Here is a 20,579-nt window from a genome sequence, read left to right on the forward strand (position 1 = left end):
CATCGGAGTGCTGCCGCAAGCGCTTTGCATGTCTTGATCAATCAGATTCACGGAATTGCAGGTCACGTGGGCCGGGCACAACGCACAAAGCACAAGGCGAGCTTTCCACTTTCCTCTGGTATTTATTTAGCAAGCGTCACGTCACTCACATAAATCATCACATACAGTGCCTTCAGAAAGTATTCACATCCCTGGATTTTGTTACAAAGTGGGATTAAAATGGATTTACACTGAACAAAAATATACATGCAACAATTTCAAAGATTTTATTCAGTTACAGTTCATATAAGGAAATCAATCGATTTCACATGAATGGGAATACAGATGTGCACTTGTTGGTCACAGCTACCTTAAAAAAGGTAGGTGTGTGGTTCAGAAAACCAGTCCATATCTAGTGTGACCTCTATTTGCCACATGCAGCACGACACATCTCCTTTGCATAGAGTTCATCAGGCTGTTGTCCCACTCCTCATCAATGGCTATGCGAAGTTGGTGGATATTGGTGGGAACTAGAACACGTTGTCGTACATGTTGATCCAGAGAGCATCCAAAACATTCTCAATGGGTGAAAGGTCTGGTGAGTATGCAGACCATGTAAGAACTGGAAGATTTTCAGCCTCCAAGAATTGTGTACAGATCCTTGGGGCGGTAATGTCGGCGGATGGGGCGGTGATGGCGGCGGATGAATGGCATGACAATGGACCTCAGGGTTTATTCATGGTGTCTCTGTGCATTCCAATTTCCATCGATAAGATGCAATTGTGTTCATTGTCCGTAGCTTACTATATGCCTGCCCATACCATAACCCCACAGCCGCCATGGGGCAATGTTGACATGTTTAATCAGCTTCTTGATAAACCACACCTGTCAGGTGGATGGATTATCTTGGCAAAGGAGAAATGCTCATTAACAGGGCTGTAAACAAATTTGTGCAAAACATTTGAGAAAAATATGCTTTTTGTGCTGATGGAACATTTCTGGGAACTTTTATTTCAGCTCATGAAACATGGGACCAACACTTTACATGTTGTGTTTATGTTTTTATTTAGTGTATAAAATGAATCCCTAATTTCTCCCTCTCTATACTCAGTGTCACACCAGCTTTCGCTTTGGCTACCCCTCCTGTCCAGCTGGACATCCCGACCTCTCCGCTATACAGATGAGTCCATGAAGGTGGGCACGACTCATGCCTGGAGCAGTTTGATGGCACCCCAGCTCACTGTAGGGGGTTTCTTCTGCAGTGTGACCTCCACCTTGCCCATCTTGCCGGTACGGCCTCCGTTAGGGACAAGGTGGCATTGTTGATCTCAGTGCTGACAGACCGGGCTCTGGAGTGGGCACACGCCATCTGGGAGAGGGACAGTCCAGAAGTGCAGTCCTATGAGTGCTTCACCCAACTCTTCCATGCTGTTTTTGAGGGGTCCAAGACAGCGTCTGAGTACGCTCTGGATTTCCGGAAGGTGGCTGCATCCACTGGCTGGAACGACCAGGCCCTGTTGATGGTTTTCCGCAGCGGGCTACAGGCGGACATCCAGACCGAGCTGGTCTGTCGCGATGAGGACCTCACGCTGGACCAGCTCATTACCATGGCCATCCGCCTGGATATTCTCATGCGTGCCCGTCGTCGCCCATCCAGGGGGTTCAGGTCTCTCCCAGGAACCTCCAGCGAGACTGAGCCCATGAAGGTGGGCACAAAGCACCATCCCCCAGAGGAATGTTAATGCCACCATCAACAGGGTCTCTGCTCCTACTGCGGGGAGTCGGACCACCCCTGGAACACCTGTCCCAGAAGGAGAACCATGCGAGGAAGCGACATGCCGTGGAGCGCTCCTGTACCTTCCCAGGTATGCGTGAACGTGCCTTGCTCCTCTCTGTCCACCCAGCCCTTCCTTCTTCCTGTCACCTTCCCGGACTATCCTGGCACCCCACTTTGTCCTGCCCTAGTGGACTCAGGTTCTGCAGGCAATTTCCTAGGCTGGTCAGTAGCCTTATCATTATTCATTCCGCTAGTCCCTTTACAACCCCCCTATCCCAGTCCATGCCCTTGACAACCGTCCCCTAGGAACAGGACTGGTGTGCCAGTACACGATTCCCATTTCCCTCACAGTTTCTCACAACCACCATGAATGCATGACTTTCCTCATCTTAAGACTCTCCTGCACACCCCATAGTTTTAGGTTTCCCCTGGTTACAGTTGCATAATCCCAGGATATCGTGGACAGAGAGGAGGTTGTTGGGTTGGTTGCAGGAGTGTCAGGGGCGGTGTCTCTGTCTATCTGTGCCACCTCCGTGGTAAGTCCGGACCAGGCCACTCACATCCCTTTCCCAGAGGAATACCGCGACCTACAGGTGGCTTTTTCGAAGACTCGTGCCACGTGCCTTCCCCCTCATCGCCCATTGGACTGCGCTATTGACCTACTGCCTGGTTCTACCCTCCCGCAGGGCACATCTACCCTCTCTCGCATGCAGAGACCGAAGCCATGGAGGTCTATGTCCAGGAGACACTGGCCCAAGGATTCCTCTGTCCGTCCGCCTCTCCGGCCTCCTCCAGCTCTTTTTCATGAAGGACAGAGGTCTCCGCCCCTGTATCGATTACCGGACACTGAATAAGGCAACTGTTAAAGTCAGTTATCTCCTGCCTCTCATACCCACTGTGATCGAACAGATGCACAGTGCTCAGTACTTTACCAAATTGGATTTGCGCAGTGTCTACAACCTGGTGTGCATCAGAGGGGATGAATGGAAGACCGCCTTTAGTACCAGCACCAGGCACTATGAATACAGGGTAATGACCTACGGCCTGTCAAATGCACCCTCTGTGTTTTAATCCTTCATTAACGAGGTGTTTAGAGACATGTTGGGTCGCTGTGTAGTGGTGTACATTGACGGCATCTTGGTATAACCCACTACACGCGAGCAACATGTCTCATGTCAGGTCTGTTTTGGATAGGCTGATAGGGCATCACCTGTATGCCAAGGTGGAGAAGTGCCTTTTCTTTCAGTAGGCGGTCTCCTTCCTGGGCCATCGGATCTCCACCGTGGGAGTGGAGACGGAAGAGAATAGGGTCAGTGCAGTACGGTCGTGGCCTGTTCCATCCAACATAAAGGCGGTGCAGCGCTTCCTAGGTTTTTCCAACTATTTCAGGTGCTTCATTAGGGGTTTCAGCACAGTGGTGGCCCTTCTCACCTCCCTCCTGAAGAGAGGTCCTAGACACCTGCGCTGGACTGAGGCCAACGAAGCCTTCCGTGTGCTCAACGAACGTTTTACGAACACACCTGTTCTGGCTCCTCCTCACCCGTCTCTGCCCTTCATTATGGAGGTAAACACCTCCGAGGTTGGAGTAGGGGCTGTTCTCTCCCAACGCACTGGATTGCCGCCTAAACTCCATCCATGCACCTTCCGTGAGTAGAAGCTGTCTCCCGCGGAGCTGAATTACGATGTGAGGGATCGTGAGTTGCTGGCCGTCAAGAAAGCTCTGAGAACATGGCGGCACTGGCTGGTGGTTGCTCAACAACCATTCCTTGTTTGGACGGACCACTGGAACCTAGAGTATATTCAAGCAGTGACGAGGCTGAACCCGCGTCAGGCCAGGTGGGCCCTATTCTTCACCAGGTTTGGCTTTACCCTCCCCAACTGGCCGGGATCTATGAATGTCAAGGCCGATGCGTTGTCCAGCGTGCATGACACAGAGGATCGGAGAGTGATTATTATTATTACCCATTATTCCCCTGTCCCGCATTGGAACACCGCACACACCCGGTAGAAGGCGTAGGCCGATCGTCACCGCAGTGTGGCCCCGGTCTTTCACCCTGGTGACAGGGTCTTGCTTTCTACAAAGGACCTGCCCTTCCGCCTACCTGTTTGTGGGGCTGTTCAAAGTCCTGAGGAGAGTCAATGAGGTGACGTACAGATTACAGCTCCCCGTCAATTACCTTATCTCACCCTCATTTCATGTATCTCTCCTCAGGCTGGTGGCAGCTGGTCCCTTGGCTAGTGCTGGACCCCACAACGCACCTCCCCCTCCCTTGGATGCCGACGGTCCCGAAGAGCGGTGCCGGGTTCCGGCGCGGGACGTCTTGGACCCCTCTCTCATTCGGGACTTCCACAGGTGTTGTCCCGACCAACCCGCACCGCGTCTCCAGGGTCGTCCCCAAGGTCAGCGGCGCCCCGTTGCTGGAGCAGCGCCTCGGGGGAGGGGGTGTGTGTATCTGTAACTGTCACACCAGCCTTCGCTTTGGCTCCCCCTCCTGTCCAGCTCAGGTGTTCGGGATCGCTGGCCTTCTGGCTGCTGCCGAACCTGCTGCTGGCAAACGCCCTTCACTCATCAACCCCGGACTTGTCTCGTCATCATTACAAACACCTGGTTCCAATCCCCACTCTATCACTGTATATATACTCCCTCTGTCATTTGTCTTTGTCGTCATTGTAAATGTTGCTTTGAGTACTTTATTTTGCACTTTTGGTTTCGTCCCGTTTTTACATATATTGTGCTTTAATAAACTCAGTAGTTCTAAACCTGCGACTGCCTCCTGCCTACTCCTCTCTACACTTGTGAAAATAAACTGTGGTAGATTTCAATACGTTCTCACCTCGTTTACTATCACTCATTCTCACTGATCAAAATTACACAATAGGCAACAACTAACAGGCAATGAGGGTAAAGGACAAAAGCTAAGAAAAGGAAGCATCTTCAAAGTATTAGGATTGTCTAAGCAATTAGTGTATTGATATGCTACACCTGTCAGGTGGATGGATTATCTTGGCAAATGAGAAATGCTCACTAACAGGGATGTAAACACATTTGTGCACATCATTTGAGAGAAATAAGCTTTTTGTACATATGAAACATTTTGAGCATCTTTTATTTCAGCTCATGAAATAAGTGTTTTAAAGTCACAAGACCGCTTTACAAACTCTCAAATAAAAACTAGATTAATTAAGACGTATTATTCAGGGAATTCTGAATTGGGACTGTGAGACATAGAACCTGGAATGAGAGAATTCCTAAGCCATGATGACAGTGTGGCAACATGTAAACATTCCCCAGAGTTCGGCCAAGCCCTGTTACTGCTGTAACCCCTCACTGACCCCTGACAGGGATCATCCCTGAGCTACTGAAGTAACCTACTATACACATATCTGAGTAGGGAGTTTAGTAAACAACTTCTTATCGAGCGACAGATGTCCATTTCATTCCCTTATGAAATTGTATATCATATGATATATGATACAGTATAGAGACGTTTAAATACATAGGCTATCATTTAGTGTTTGTGTAGGATAATGTCAAATGTGCTGGAAAGCCACCCACGTAACAATCTGCTACCTCAGTTTGTAGTTCAAGTAAACATTATGATCCAGATTTGGATAATCTTGCATGCCCCAATTACCTAATTTAGGTGCTTGTTCAGTAGGATTTTGCAAAACTGATTGTTGGTTAATGAAATACCCTCTTTCAGACCCAGAGAAACAGTTGTTAATGGCTGGTTAATAAAGAACTAGGGTTGTAGAATGTAGACAGTAAGGAATTTCATAGCATGAGGAGCCTGTTGAGCATACAATCGAAATGACAGGGATTGCATTTCACTTTCTAGTAGGAAATAAAGTGACTGGCCAGTTGCTGTCCACAGGCTGGTTGACGCTGACTGGACTGTGTCTCTTTCCAAACAGTTGAATCTTATCAGCGCTCCTTCATTTCACCTCATTAACAGAGGCTGTCACGAGCTATTGATATGTAAATTGGACTGAACGGGCGGTTGTGTCAAGACATACTCGGACGGAGTTTACTTGGGACTCAGTGCGCCTCGCTGCGGAACCTATGTTTTTACTCTCTGCCTGGATAAACGGAGCCATCGACGTCGCCTCAAGTTTCTTGTTACCTTTAAACACCCCGCACACACCCCGCACCGCGTCTCGTGCTTGGAATTGGGTTTATCTCCAAAGGATTTGTAATCGGACGGAGAGTTCGTCTGGGGAATTACGCGGGGAACATTTTGGTATGAGCTTAATATCTGCTACTTTTTCAGTTTTGTGTAGGCTGATGATGGGTTTTTCTAGCGTATTCTCTATTCTCGAAATTCATTAATAAATATAATATTTGGTTTCTTTTTAATCATGTTCAATCTGAGACCTGTGTAGCCTAGGCTGTTTCGATCAAATTAGATTTTTTTTGCCATTTGTATTATTGACAATTTGAGACAGAAATGTATGCCTTTTCAACAGTTTTATGCAGAAGGGGACCACCCTTGTCTGGCTCCTAGATGAGTAGCCTCCCTAGTAGAATTCCACGTGCCTATGGGTAGCCTACCTGCCACTATGTCATATAAATCCAAATGAATAAAATAGTTGATCTATTTCAGAACGTGAATGCCCTATCTTACATTGGGTGGAGAGAAAGGGAGAAAGTTTCAGATAGAGTGTATAGTTGAAGAAGCTAGGAGGAATATCAAAGGAACACGTTGAGATGACCTAATTTTGCATATCGGTGGAATGTAAGAGGAGCTTGTAAGTAAGGGCCTTATCATTATAAATTGCAGGTCGAAGGTAATTACTCTGTTACAAGGAAATAATGAGCAGAAATCCCTCTAGGCTGTACAAAAGTCACTTTAATAGAACGATTATATAAATGTAAAGGGGAAATTCCACTGTAACAGACTGACACTGTATGTGTGTCAAACAAAAAAACTATGATTGAAACTTAAACAAACCATATAACTCTCTGCACAATGACTACTTTGAGCAGTTTTGCTCACTCTGTAAAGGAGGCTACTCAGAATTTCCCTCAACCATCTTAAACTTCTGACATTCGCCATCATAGAGGGATCATAGCTTTCTTCTGGATTTCATATCAGAGGAAATAACATGGTTTTCATTTAGCTGTAGATAATATCCCAATCAATGTTAATACAGAATGAGTGATTTGAATTCTGTTTTTCTGAGGGTGCTGAATAGGCCTAGTGTCTTGACTTCACTATTCAGTCTTGTGCTTATCATGAAAGCGTTCATGCATGTAGTCTGTGTGTGTAGGAGTTGCCTAGATGTCTCCCTCGCCAGGCCTTCTGCTGGGTTCCCTGGGGAGCTGATTAGCGGGGCCAGTGTGATTTAGAGGTCAGTAGGGCACCTGGTGTGTAATGGGGAAATTATTACTCATAATGGAAGGGGGCCCATTAAACTCATATGAGATCAGGAAACCAGAGATTCTTTTTTACATTGATTATGGTTTTTCTTCCCAGGTGGTGAGACAATGCCTATTATCAGCGTACAAGATAAGTGCTAAGGAAGGAGCCATTTTATGATGGGCTACTAGCCAACTACTGCTTGATGTTTTGTCTTTTTAATTGACATTTTAGGGAATGCAAGTCTAATGGGGAGATTGTAAAACAGAAGTGCACTTTTAGACATAAATCATTTTGTAAATTGGTCTTTACTTGGGATTTAATAGGAGCTCAAGCTGCCTAGTGGGCCATTGAAGGAGCAAGTGAATAGCCTGGTGGCACAATAAAGAAAGATTTCTTCAGTCTTTTGCCTAGCAGGGGATCTAAACCTCTATTGGTTTCTTGAAACAATAAATGCTTGTCATTACCCACAGCTCCTTGCTCTTTCAGCACAGTCAAATCTGCTATCATTAAGTGTTTTAGCGCAGATAACTGAAGAATAGAGAAAATATTGATGTTTGGTCCTTCCTTTCAGAAGCAGGCTGAACAGAGAAGCTGTTAACAAAGCAGTGGTAGCAGGGGGAGTGAGTGTTCTCTTCTGGGGAGCAGGGTGGGCTGCCCCTCAGCTCACACATTAACATTCATTAGTCCTCTCCAGCTGGAGACTGGCTGGAAAGGCTGGCAGTCCCCCTTGCTGTGCACTTGTTATCGTGTGTGTGTGTCTGTGCCTTTGTGTCTGTATGTGAGGAGACCGAAAGAGAGAGCTGTGTGTGTGTGTGTGTGTGTGTGTGTGTGTGTGTGTGTGTGTGTGTGTGTGTGTGTGTGTGTGTGTGTGTGTGTGTGTGTGTGTGTGTGAGAGAGAGAGAGAGAGAGAGAGAGAGAGAGTGTGTATTTAATGTAACTCATGGGTGAAGAAAATCTTTGTAGACTAAAGCACTAAAAGGAAAGCCTCCATCTGACTAACACAGGGCCCTTTTCTGTTCAGTGGTCCAGGACAATGAATCCAAATCAGATGATTATGATGACTTGATTGGCCAGTCTAGAGTCTTTGGTCAGTACAGTAGCTTCCCACAGCTGGAAGTGTGTGTGTGTGTATTACTGTGGCAGTGCTGGTCTTGTAACGACAACATCCTAAACCTCACTTATTCATTGTCAGTGTCTGCTGGTAATACCTTTGATGTTGAGATTATAAGTGCTATATGATGACCAAGATAAGGAGGTTTTGTTATGACCTTGTATCTGGAAGGAAATAGTCATACTTCCTAAGACTAGAAGTTCACTAGGAGTTCAGTCATTGGCCTTTAATTTGGATTAGGACCAACTGTCAGCCTAGAACCCTTTCCATCAAGATACCATCGTTATCTGAGGGGTGTTAAAGGGGGCTGTTCTATTGTAGAGGTAAATAGCTTTACTGCCATGTGTAACCTTTATTTAACTAGGCAAGTCAGTTAAGAACAAATTCTTATTTACAATGACGGCCTACCCGGATGACGCTGGGCCAATTGTGCACCTCCCTATGGGACTCCCAATCACAGCTGGTTGCGATACAGCCTGGAATCGAACCAGGGTGTCTGTAGTGACACCTCAAGCACTGAGATGCAGTGCCTTAGACTGCTGCGCCACTCAGGAGCCATACAACATGACCCCAGCATTATCTCCAATCTCACATCTGGCAGCCATCAATCACACACAGAACAGCTTCATTATCACTGTCCAACGGCCTCAGAGTAACAACAGCACACTAGCTAGCCTTGAGCATGTTCTTGCCTCAAGGCAGGGATGGGCAACTTTGATGGGGGTCGGGACCATAAAAATCTGAACTCATCATGAGGGACTGCAGTTGCTCGCAGGCTGACATGGGCTAATTGACTGACTATCAGTGACTGACAACCAGATAACAACTGCTGATGCACAACACCATTTAGAAAGTGCACCTGGTGTATTCTAAATCGCATTATTTTTTTTTTTGGGGGGGGGGGGGGCGAAGGGGGGTGGGGGGTTTATCTGAGGGCCTGCCCATCCCTGCCCATCCCTGCATCAAGGCTTAGAGCCCATTTATGCTTTATCCGAAAATGTGGTTGGAGGATCCGTATGGATGGTATGATGCAATTGCGGGATTTTCAGAGGCACACAGAGGCCAAATTGCGCTTTGTACCGCATCGCCGTGCACCTCTCCAATTTTGTAACATTGTGGGGCGCGAGAAGTAAGAATGCCATGACTTCTGCAGAGGACATATCACCGTAAATGCAGACATCGGATTTGCCGTGCAGCGCCTTTTAGGCTACACTCACAAGTTGCCCAAAATATACATTCAGAATTGCTTCGTTTGATAGTATTTGATATGATCTTGGAGTGATTATTTTGATAATTTTTTTAACATGATTGTTACCATACAACTTTGAGTGACACCATGACAACAATCAAAAGATCCTCCCCTCAGAAATTAAGTCCTTAAATATGAGGCGCCAACCCTGGAAGGACCAGGGCTAAAGGCCCTGAAATAGATTTGGGGATTAGTGAACGGGTCAAAGTTTTGATTTAATCTGGTTTTCGCTCTCTCGCTCTCTTTCTCCTCTCTTCTCTTTCTTCTCTCTCTCTCTCTCTCTGCTGGAGGTGGTGTGGGGAAAGACAGATGGCTGAGTTTGACTAAATCCAGGGCTGGGGAGCCAATCCCGCTCTGCACTGAACACTCTTCTCAGTCATCATCCAATCACGTCGCTGATCCCTGTTCCAAAACCCACTGGGGAACACCCCTCCAGCATGCCAGATAATTCGATAGATCACTATTTTTTGGGGTCAGACTCTTGTCTCTGCTAACTTCATTACAGACAACAAAGCTGCTTGACCCAAAGGGGGCCCGGCCAGCCCGGCAGCTCACTGAGTTAGTGAAACTGCTCTAGCAGATACCCTGACACAGACAAGCATGGTCTTCTCTTCCAATCCAGAGACTCATCTCATCTTTCTGTGGCTGTATGGCTTCTTATGTAACCCCCTGTGTCCCCACGGGCGCTAGCTCTGGAAGGTTTATGTAAGAGTAGAGAGAGATCATCTCTGGTACAGTAGAGGTACAGCTGGTCCAGAACACGAAAGGTTAACTCCCTGTGTGAGGCTAGGCTATGCCCCAGAGCGTGCTAAAGAAATACATACTCTTGTTGTGATGAGGTGGATGGATGTGAGCTTAAACAAATGAAGGGAGAAAATGCCCTCACTAATGGGAATGTTAGACAACCGCCGGCAGCTTAGAAATCTAAGAGCACAATTGTATGTTCATTCTAGCATGTTGGTGTCACATTGTGTGGATGTAATGTTGTTGTTTGGAACGGCTCTATCCTGTGCTCTGCTATGTGCATGTCTCAGGTGGAGGTGAGCATCACCCTGACTCACTCTCCAGTAAATGAAGGCCCTGCAGCGTTGGCTGGCTCCCCATACTGTTTCTGTTGCCAGGTGTCTGAAAATATTGTGCCCCCCTGGGAAATCCTTTGTTTCTGTCAACAAGAATAGTGTTTGTGGGGTTTGTGACGTTTAAAAGCACACCGTGTAATGTAATAGTAGTAGAAGTTGGGTGTTGTGATGCCATAGCAACACTAGTTTCACTTATCTAGTTCATGTTAGCTATTTTGAACATGGGTAAAAAAAGACACTTCTTTCATAGTTACACCAATATTAGGGGTGTTGGCAGCGATAGAGAGTTGCTTCCTTGCAACTGTCTCTTTCAGCCTGCTCATAAGCCAGTACCCTGTTTCCTTACTGCTCGCAGCTATATTGATCCTACATTTTTGTTCGATATTCTTAAAACCTCCAACAATTGTCATACAGCAGTCCTGAAATCCTCACACTTACCAACAACTTCAGTGGAGTCTAGAACTGAGAACCTTTGAGCAGCAGAATTCCTGACATGCTTCATGAATATCAAGGACTGTGCACTTACTCAGGTGTGTCGTTTTCTCACTTCTTGGCGGCTGACAACTGACTCTTTAATTCTGACAAAGTTACATTGATGATTAAGAGTAGGAAGATATATAGCTAGTAGTGTTAAAACTTGAGACTTTTTCACTATGTAGTATATTTAGGTCTGTAGGCTGCTACATACAGTCGGTGATTCTAACATGTATTTATTGACTCGGGGGTGTGAATACTTAGGAAGTTAGGTATTTCATTTTCAATCCATTTTCAAACATTTCTAAAAACATGTTCTCACTTTGTCATTATGGGGTATTGTTTATAGATGGGTGAGAAAAAAACATTTATTTAATCCATTTTAAATTCCAGCTGTAACTAATATGAATATGTCAGTGGATATGAATACTTTCTGAAGGCACTGTAGTATCTTCACCATCCCATATTGCACTATTTTTAATAGAATTTAAATCAGTTCAAGAAGGATTCCTTTCATTGTGTAATAACATAGTCATACAGTTGGTGTAGACATGAACTTGGTCAATAGTTTCATCAGATGTGACATTTGTTCATTTCTGTGGGTCAAAATCCCCAAAGTATGGACAATTTCAGCCACCCAGCTCTTCGCTTTCACAAGGTTTCCTTCTATCTCTAAACAAATGTAGCCTAGAGTCTTGATACATGTCTGATGTCAGAACAACAGCATAGGCTAATGCATGGCAGTGACCCACGGTTTAGAGAGTTATGCCTGGGAGTATTTTGTCTTACCTCTTGTTGTTGCTATTTGACAGTTTAAGGAATAAACGGCATTCTAAGACATTCCAACGTGTTCAAGCTAGTTTGGTGATGACCAGCCTCCTTTAATAAGTTTGACCCCTGTATCACCTCAGTGTCCAAGACAAGCCCACCCATCTTCCCATTGGTGTGGATGGAGACCTTCTGAAGACCTGACTTTCCCTCAGATTCACTAGATGCCTCACTGCCAATCCAGGAATAGATAATACTACACTGAGGGAGGAGAGGGTTAAATCTAGCAGTCGTAAAACATGCCTGTATGAAAAGAAGTTGTTTTTCAGTTCGTCTGATTTTGAAGAAAAAAACATGTCCCCAGGGCCTCCTCGCTCTCAAAACTGGTCTGAAAAACAAAGGGAGCTTGGCATTTTAAAAAAAAGTTTTGAACCGAGTCCTGAGTTCCTGAAAGTTTCGCACAAAAGCACAGTTGCCTAGCTGCATGTGAGTAGCCCTGCTCTGCCAGCCTTTTTGTGTGGCTATCTGGCTGAACAGACCTCTTATGGAGACCCACAAGAATGCAGAGGGGGAGAAACGTTCTCCCTGCTTAATTTTATTCATTTCTCAGCTGGCAGGAGGGAGTCATTCAAATGTTACCATAGTGCATTTAGCCACCATTTTAAACTCAAAGAAATGGTCTCTCAAAAGTATGCAGAGGACTCTTCTTTGACTATTTCTAGCACATTCCATCCTGAGACATAGAATAGTAATTTGGGCATAGGCATACGTTTTCTTTCGATTACGACCTTTTCACCTATTCACATTTGAAATGTCCGTGTTAAAGTGTCCCTTGTCAATGAAAAACATTTCAATCCATCTTCAGTTGTGTGTTGAAGTGTCCATGCATGACATTCTGTAGATTGAAAGGGTGTAATACATAGCTTTTCTCACCCTGGGTGGGGTGCATACAACACTGACTAACCCCCCTCAGGACCTTTCATTTGGACTCTCTATAGATAAAGAGGTCTGGAATGTCTTTACCTGTTAGACCCAGACAGAGGAGTTGGCTTCCTCCTTCAGAAGCTTCAGTGTGATGAAATCATTGACAGTTTTATAGCTGTGTGTGGAATGAGGTGTTGGTTAGTATCACAAGAAAATCTGCTCTTGGACTCTCCAGTCAGCCTTTTAAATATTGGCCTCATGAAAGCATGAGAGCTCTCTATCTGATTCTAAAGGATTTAAGGTTGAATGCTTGTCTGGAAGATATTCCCCTGTTCAGATTTGAAATTGAAAAATTGCATATTTGGGAATCGAAAATATTTTTTATTCTTCTGTTTTAAAGTGACAGAAGATTAGAGGACAGTAAGATGGGCTAGTTATGCATAATAGATAATGAAGAGTTATAGAAAAGGCACAGTGTTTTCTAAACACCGCAGCAGTTTTGGATCTGCTATGCTTGTTAGACTTGTTAACGCTTATCCTAGCGTGATCACCCTTGGCCTGACAAGCATAGTTCCACATGACGGCTACTGTACTGTTTGATCAGAATTATAGCCTACATGTGGTAACTAACTATCTTCAATGAGGTCCCTGGTGTTCAATTGAAAGGACCTGACTTCAATTTTCTATTATTTTAACCTGACAGCTGTGGTACATCCAGGAATATCTTTACAAAGAATAGAAAATGAATAGCATTGCAATGCATTCACTGTGCAATGGGTCAGACATGCAAAACTGTATTTGTGTGTGTGTGTGTGTGCATGCATGTTTGTGTGAGATACTTTATTTTGCAGAGAAATGATTTCAACACACTACAGCCATTAGAGTAGTGGTGGAAAAAGTACCCAATCATCATACTTGAGTAAAAGTAAAGATACCTTAATAGAAAATGCCTCAAGTAAAAGTGAAAGTCACCCAGTAAAATACTACTTGAGTAAAAGCCTAAAACTATTTGGTTTTAAATATACTTAAAAATCTAAAGTAAATGTAATTTCAAAAATATACTTAAGTATCAAACGTAAAAGTATAAATCATTTCAAATGTCTTATATTAAGCAAACCAGATGGCAACATTTTCTTGTTTATTTAATTTACGTATAGCCAGGGGCACACTCTAACATTCAGAGATTTACAAATGAAGCATGTGTTTAGTGAGTCCGCCAGATCAGAGGCAGTAGGGATGACCAGGGATGTTTTCTTGATAAGATGAGAATTTGACCATTTTCCGGTCCTGCTAAGTATTCAAATGTAGCGATTACTTTTGGGTGTCAGGAAAAATGTATGGAGTAAACAGTACATTATTTTCTTTAGGAATGTAGTGAAATAAAAGTAAAAGTAGTCAAAAATATAAATATTAAAGTAAGTACTGATACCCCCAAAAACAACTTAAGTAGTACTTTAAAGTATTTTTACTTAATCACTTTACACAACTGTTGTCAAAGTAGATTAGACTCAGGGGATCTGATAGGACATGCCTCTTCCTCTCCAGATCGGAGCTGAACAATGAGTGTTCACAGGAAAATAGTTATGACTGTTTGTTCGGAATCTCTCACTTCCTCTAGAAAGAGGGATAATTGAGCTAATAATGAGCTCAGGTTGGTCTCATGTTTCAGAGTCGTATCCTTGGACATGTAAGGTGCCTTCGGAACAAGAGTATCTCATGAGACGAGATGGAACAGCCCTGTCTGATACCATTATTCCCACTTAGATTTTCAATTTAATTCCCCAAACAACAGTTCTTTATGACAGTGACATTTGAAGTGAACTTAGAGAGGAACTGACAGTTAATAGGTGAAGTTGTGCCATGGCCCCTCCCTTCCTTCCATAATGGTTGACAGAAGTCAGAGATTACACAGAGCTGGGTGCCGTTAGCTGTGTCAGGATGCACCCACCTTGATGCTTTACAGCGAGCGGATCAGATGGCCCCCAGATTAGAGGCACCTGAAAGGGATCTTTAATCGGAGCGCTGTATCAGACTCACCAACACGAATCCAGTTAATTGGGTCCAGGCATTGGAGGTGTGAGGGACTGTGAGAAACTCCATTAAAGCCACACTGGTAGAGGAGCAGGCCAGCTCCTTTTCTCTCACTCTACACCAAGGGGCCAGGATAAAAGGCCTCTGAGCCCTCAGAAGCACCCACTGAGAAGAGATGAAACCTTTGCTTCCAGCCAGCAGAACCCAGAACAACCATATGGGGATTAGATAGGTATCTAGCGTATATCCCTGATGAAACAGATGTTTTAAAGTGTTTCAACAGACTTATGATCTATGGCTGCAGTATAGCCTGCTTGTCTAAGTTATTTAGCCCTTCAAAGAGATTTATCTAGACCCTCTGTTTAAGTTGATAGGAGGTGGGGCTAAAGGAGACAGACCAAACTATCATTAAGACATAGCATGACTTGTTTGGTTATTTTGTCCCCCTCTGTTCTCTCTTAGCTATAGGTGGTGCCTGTGAAATAGGTGTGACCGAAACCTTATAGTAGGTGTGCTGGACCAAGCGGTAGACTGAGATTCCTTAGCATTACATAATTAAGACCTGTACTTTACAGGATTACATGGTGGGCTATTTCATAATGTAATGCTGTTTCTCCTTGGTATATATATTCAGCTGTCCCTGGAATGTAAAGTTTTAGATTTACCAGCCCATTAACTTCACTTCTTGGATCATTGCATTTCATTCACCTGACTCCATTGATAGCACATATAGATTGAAACGGAAGCAATGATACACGTGTAAATATTGGACTATACTCTGTGTCTTCATGTATTATACTTATGCTAAAATCTTTATTTTATTCTACTGAGCCATTTACTTTATGTTCCTATTCTTATATTTTCTTATTTATTATTGTTGTTGGATTGTCGAGGAACCTGCAAGTAAGCATTTCATTGGATGGTGTATGCCATGTGTATCCTGTACATACGACTAATACATTTGAAGCACTCTAACCAGATAGTGAGCCATGTTAAGACATGTAAATAAGGACTGCTTCCTAACCACTCCTAAGACTGGGGGACAATAGGCCTGCATTGAAAGTATGCATTGACATGCTATATTATGCCCACATCCTTTTGTCTTGGTATAGCCTTCTCTGGTATATCTTTACAAACCCATATAATGTCTATGGGGCTGAATGGAAGAAATCATTATTTTGTCATATTGCTTAATGTGGCTGTGTCCTCTGATACTTGAGAAGATAGCTAGGTGACCTCATCACCTGTCATAATGATGGAACAAACGCATAACAAGCTGTCAGACCACCATTAGTAACTTCAACAAGCACACATACTTACGTCTAAAATTACAATGTACCATTTCCTCTGCAGTTTACTCGGTTTCAACAAGCATGACCGAATACAGCCTGGAGGATGCTCAGTCTTATAATTTAGCTAATAAGCTACATTGAGTACCTTATACTGCGTTTCACCAATTGCTGGCGTGGTTAATCGTGAGCTAGTTCCTCTGACTCAGGTAGAAACATTGACATATTTGACAGCTCAACACGTTGATGGGTTGTAATGATGGTAGGAACTCCTGGAAAGACAGCCTTTTTTCCAGTGAGTCACTCTGCCTGCGGTCACACCAACTCTCACTCAACTTACCGCATAAGTCTGACTCCTGTGGTTGGTCATGGCTGTTTTTCTTAGCTTTTCTATGGCGTTGTGTCTGATGATATGACATAAAAAGTGAATACCAAAGTGTTTGTATGGATGGCACTCTCCTCTGTTGTTGTTGATCACTCCTTTTCAACATGTATAAACTCATTTAAAAGACATAGCTATTCTACAGCTGTTGTCTCCCCAACAGGAAATGGTCTGTTTTCCCAATTCCCACAGCTGAATATAGTGGGCTAGGTAGCTAGTAGCAATGATGCAATCACCATTGAAATCTCAATCTATTCCCCCCATTCCCTCCTGGCTTCCTGTTTGCTAGTCTTCTACACTACCATGTGACATGTGCTAGCTTGTTACCACCACATGTGTTTCCTGTTCTCTTGCAGGCACTGAGGATGACATGAGGGAGCCAACCTGGGAGTGTCCAGAGGTCCAAGCCCTCTCGTCTCTCCTCTTCTCCTCTCTTTCTGCCCACTACCCCTGTGTGTGTCGGTGATGAGTTAGTGTGGGTGTGGGTGTCAGCCCCCCCCACCCCCACCCTCTCCTTGGAGCACCGTGTCTTGGAGACAGTGCTTCACTTACCCTGCTTACATGAGCCAGCAGGATGAGGCTGCGGTCCTCGCACTGTCCGAGCGCCTCCTCGTAGCCTCCCACAAGGGCCAGGCTGACAATGTGGTCCAGCTCATCAACAAGGGCGCCAAAGTAGCTGTCACCAAGGTGAGTGGAGCAGAGGAGGTGGTCTCCTTGTGTGTTTATCACACGTTTGTCTTTTTAATGTGTATATAAGTAGTAGTCGTCATCCTTTTTTCCCCGTCAGATGTGTGGGTACTGTGTCTGTGTGTAGCCATTCGCCAATATGGGTGGATTTGTGTGGGTACTGTGTCTGTGTGTAGCCATTCGCCAATATGGGTGGATTTGTGTGGGTACTGTGTCTGTGTGTAGCCATTCGCCAATATGGGTGGATTTGTGTGGGTACTGTGTCTGTGTAGCCATTCACCAATATGGGTGGATTTGTGTGGGTACTGTGTCTGTGTAGCCATTCGCCAATATGGGTGGATTTGTGTGGGTACTGTGTCTGTGTGTAGCCATTCGCCAATATGGGTGGATTTGTGTGGGTACTGTGTCTGTGTGTAGCCATTCGCCAATATGGGTGGATTTGTGTGGGTACTGTGTCTGTGTGTAGCCATTCGCCAATATGGGTGGATTTGTGTGGGTACTGTGTCTGTGTGTAGCCATTCGCCAATATGGGTGGATTTGTGTGGGTACTGTGTCTGTGTAGCCATTCACCAATATGGGTGGATTTGTGTGGGTACTGTGTCTGTGTAGCCATTCACCAATATGGGTGGATTTGTGTGGGTACTGTGTCTGTGTGTAGCCATTCACCAATATGGGTGGATTTGTGTGGGTACTGTGTCTCACTCAACTGCAGCCTCATTGGGCCACCAGGGCAACGACCAATGGGCAGATTTGTGTGTATTGTATGGTTGTATCTGTATTTCATGCTCTGATTAGATCCCCTCTACAGCACAATGTAAAATGGTTAGTGGGACTAGAGGAGCATATGACCATATTATAATCCTAACTGATTCTTGGATACACTAATAGGCATATACAGTGTATGCCTGTTATACTGGTCGGTGTGTAAAACTACCATGTTTCACCACAGAATGTCAGTAGGTCTATTTTACAGGAAGGAGCTGTTGGAATTTGGAGTATTTGGAAAGGAATAGGAATGCATTGGCGTTGATGACAAATGAACAGGTCCGTGAGGGTCTCTGTCTGAGGCTGACCTTAACCGTGTGTGTGTCACGTCATGCACATTCCATGTAGCCACAAGCTTGTGCACTTAAAGGACCAGAGGAGAAGTGCAGTACAAATGCAAGAGTGACACATTTAATATAGACCGATGAAATTCAGTATGTTCAGCTGGAACCAACAGTGTTACCGCAATATGACAATAACCTATCATCATTGCATGACTTGGCTTTACAGAATGTGTGCTGTCAATTTGACAGTGAATCTATCTTGAGCTGTCAGTTTTGGGGTGTTTGCTGAGAGAGTCACAGCTAGACGTGATTGATTGAAGTCATGCGCTACTGTAGCAGTCCTGTCTGTCTGTGAAGTGAATGGTCTTCCTTTGTGTCTCTGTCAGAGCAGCTCTGGTACAGACCTGAGGTGTTGAGGGAGATCTTCCTCAGATCTCCATTCTTTAACTTTATAGACTGCAATGTGATACTGGTCAATAAGGCAGGCAGAGGCATTTTTTCTTGAGCCTAATACATTTACTTCCTCAATAACAGGACACGTCTCTTGGCAGAAGCTTTTCTTCTCTGCTTTCATTCCTCTTAGATGTATCAAGCTGCTGCACATTTTGTTTCAGGAAATGAATTCATAATTCTTTATAGGGAGGACATTGTTAAATGCACAGCACTTAGTGAAATGTGAATAAATGACTGAATAAATATGACAATTTATCTTACATGGCTACATTTGTTAGGCCTCTCTGTCTCTTTGATAATATTGTGATTGGCTCTATTTTTATTTTTTGGCAGTGAGCCCTAATAAATACTAAGCCCAGGAACATGAGGATTACATTTCAGTTGGAAATGCCTCTGCTTCAGGGGAAGGGAGTAGTAGTGGGGAGTGTGAGGTAAAGTGTCAAGTGCTGGATGGATGGTTTAGTTCCTCAGGAAGATAAAAACTGTTTTGAGAATGAGAAAGAGAGTTAGAATATAACGGGGCGGCAGGTAGCCTACTGGTTAGAGCGTTGGACTAGTAACTAGAAGGTTGCAAGATCGAATCCCTGAGCTGACAAGGTCGTTCTGCCCCTGAACAAGGCAGTTAACCCACTGTTCCTAGGACTTCAGAATTTGTTCTTAAAACTGACTTGCCTAGTTAAATAAAGGTAAGATAAAAAATAAATAACCAGTCGTGTGTCTCTCAGGTCACACCAGGCCACAGAATAGAGAGCAGGCTCAGTCCATGTCCAGCTACAGTCTTCTGGGATAAAAGAACAGACCTCACCCTGGGCCTATGACTGGTGTTTACCTGAGACAATTCCATGGCAGCCCTCCAAGCCTGGCCCAGTGAAATTCAACCCCTGCCTGGCCCTAGTGAATACCAGGTAGTGTCAAGCCGCACCCATGTAGCACGCCAGCTTCCCCTGCTGAAGGAACTGTGGCTTCTCCCGTCTCTCTGTTTAATGGAGCGCTGTGAGGGTGAGGTGTTAATGAGGGGGTTGCGTTGATGTAGTTCTTTGTGATTGCAGTCTGTCAATGCACACCTGACCTCTAATTACATTGTATTAACTCAGACAGATAATTCAAAATGGCTGCCAGCTGCATGTTTCTGGAGAGGAATTCTGCAGCACACAGACAGCACCAGTATTCGTGGATGTCAAGGGAAGCCAGGCTTCCCAAAAGAATGGACCAAGAAAAACATCTAAACGAATTGACCTTTCGTCTCTCTTTATTTCATAATTTTCCTTCAATACAGAAGAGGCTGAATGTATCTCGCAGGAAAAAAGCATCAAAGCAAGTGTAACAGTGCCCCCCTGTCTCTGTATGTAGAGGCCATCTATCTGATGCTGTCTGGTTCAAGTTTTAATGTCACATGCACAAATACAGTGAAATGCCTCTCTTGCAAACTCAAAACCCAACGATGCAATAATCAATAACAATGTATTACTTTTAAAAAACTCCACAAAAAAATAAGAATAGGAAATATGAAATACACAATAAAGTAAGTAAGCAAATAAGCATAATATATACAGGAAATATATTTTTTAAAGTCAGTTCCAATAGCATATTTACAATGTGCAGGGATACTGGAGTGATGAAGGTAGATATGTATATGTGTAAGGGGACTAGGTAACAGGATATAAGATAAACAGAGTAACAACAGCTAGTATGTGAGTGGGTGTGCGTGTGTGTAGAGTCAGTATAAATGTATGTGCATATTATGTGTAGGTGAGCAGATGATGGAGTGAGGGTTTGTGTGTGTGTTGGACTGACAGTGTGTGTGACTGTGTAGGGCCCTGTGAGTGTGTAGGGAGGGTCCTGTGAGTGTCAAATCAAATCAAATTTTATTTGTCACATACACATGGTTAGCAGATGTTAATGCGAGTGTAGCGAAATGCTTGTGCTTCTAGTTCCGACAATGCAGTGATAACCAACAAGTAATC

At 44.4% G+C, this 20,579-nt stretch overlaps 1 protein-coding gene across 7 annotated transcripts in view; it reads left to right on the forward strand.

Moving 5' to 3' along the window:
* Window positions 1–5,636: 5,636 nt before the first annotated feature.
* Window positions 5,637–20,579, forward strand: part of LOC115107655 (ankyrin repeat domain-containing protein 6-like) — a 32,717-nt gene continuing 17,774 nt past the window's right edge. For 2 of the 7 annotated variants that reach the window (XM_029631141.2, XM_029631144.2), the window contains exons 1-2: window positions 5,638–5,997; window positions 16,783–17,113. In XM_029631141.2, the coding sequence (XP_029487001.1) occupies window positions 16,988–17,113 (126 nt within the window). In that variant the 5' untranslated portion in view covers window positions 5,638–5,997; window positions 16,783–16,987. Of the gene's footprint in view, window positions 5,998–16,782; window positions 17,114–20,579 lie in introns of all 7 variants that reach the window. The other 5 variants (XM_029631147.2, XM_029631148.2, XM_029631142.2 and 2 more) reach the window with 4 other exon arrangements.

The sequence above is a fragment of the Oncorhynchus nerka genome, linkage group LG24 (assembly GCF_034236695.1).
Source record: "Oncorhynchus nerka isolate Pitt River linkage group LG24, Oner_Uvic_2.0, whole genome shotgun sequence".
NCBI lineage: Eukaryota > Metazoa > Chordata > Actinopteri > Salmoniformes > Salmonidae > Oncorhynchus > Oncorhynchus nerka.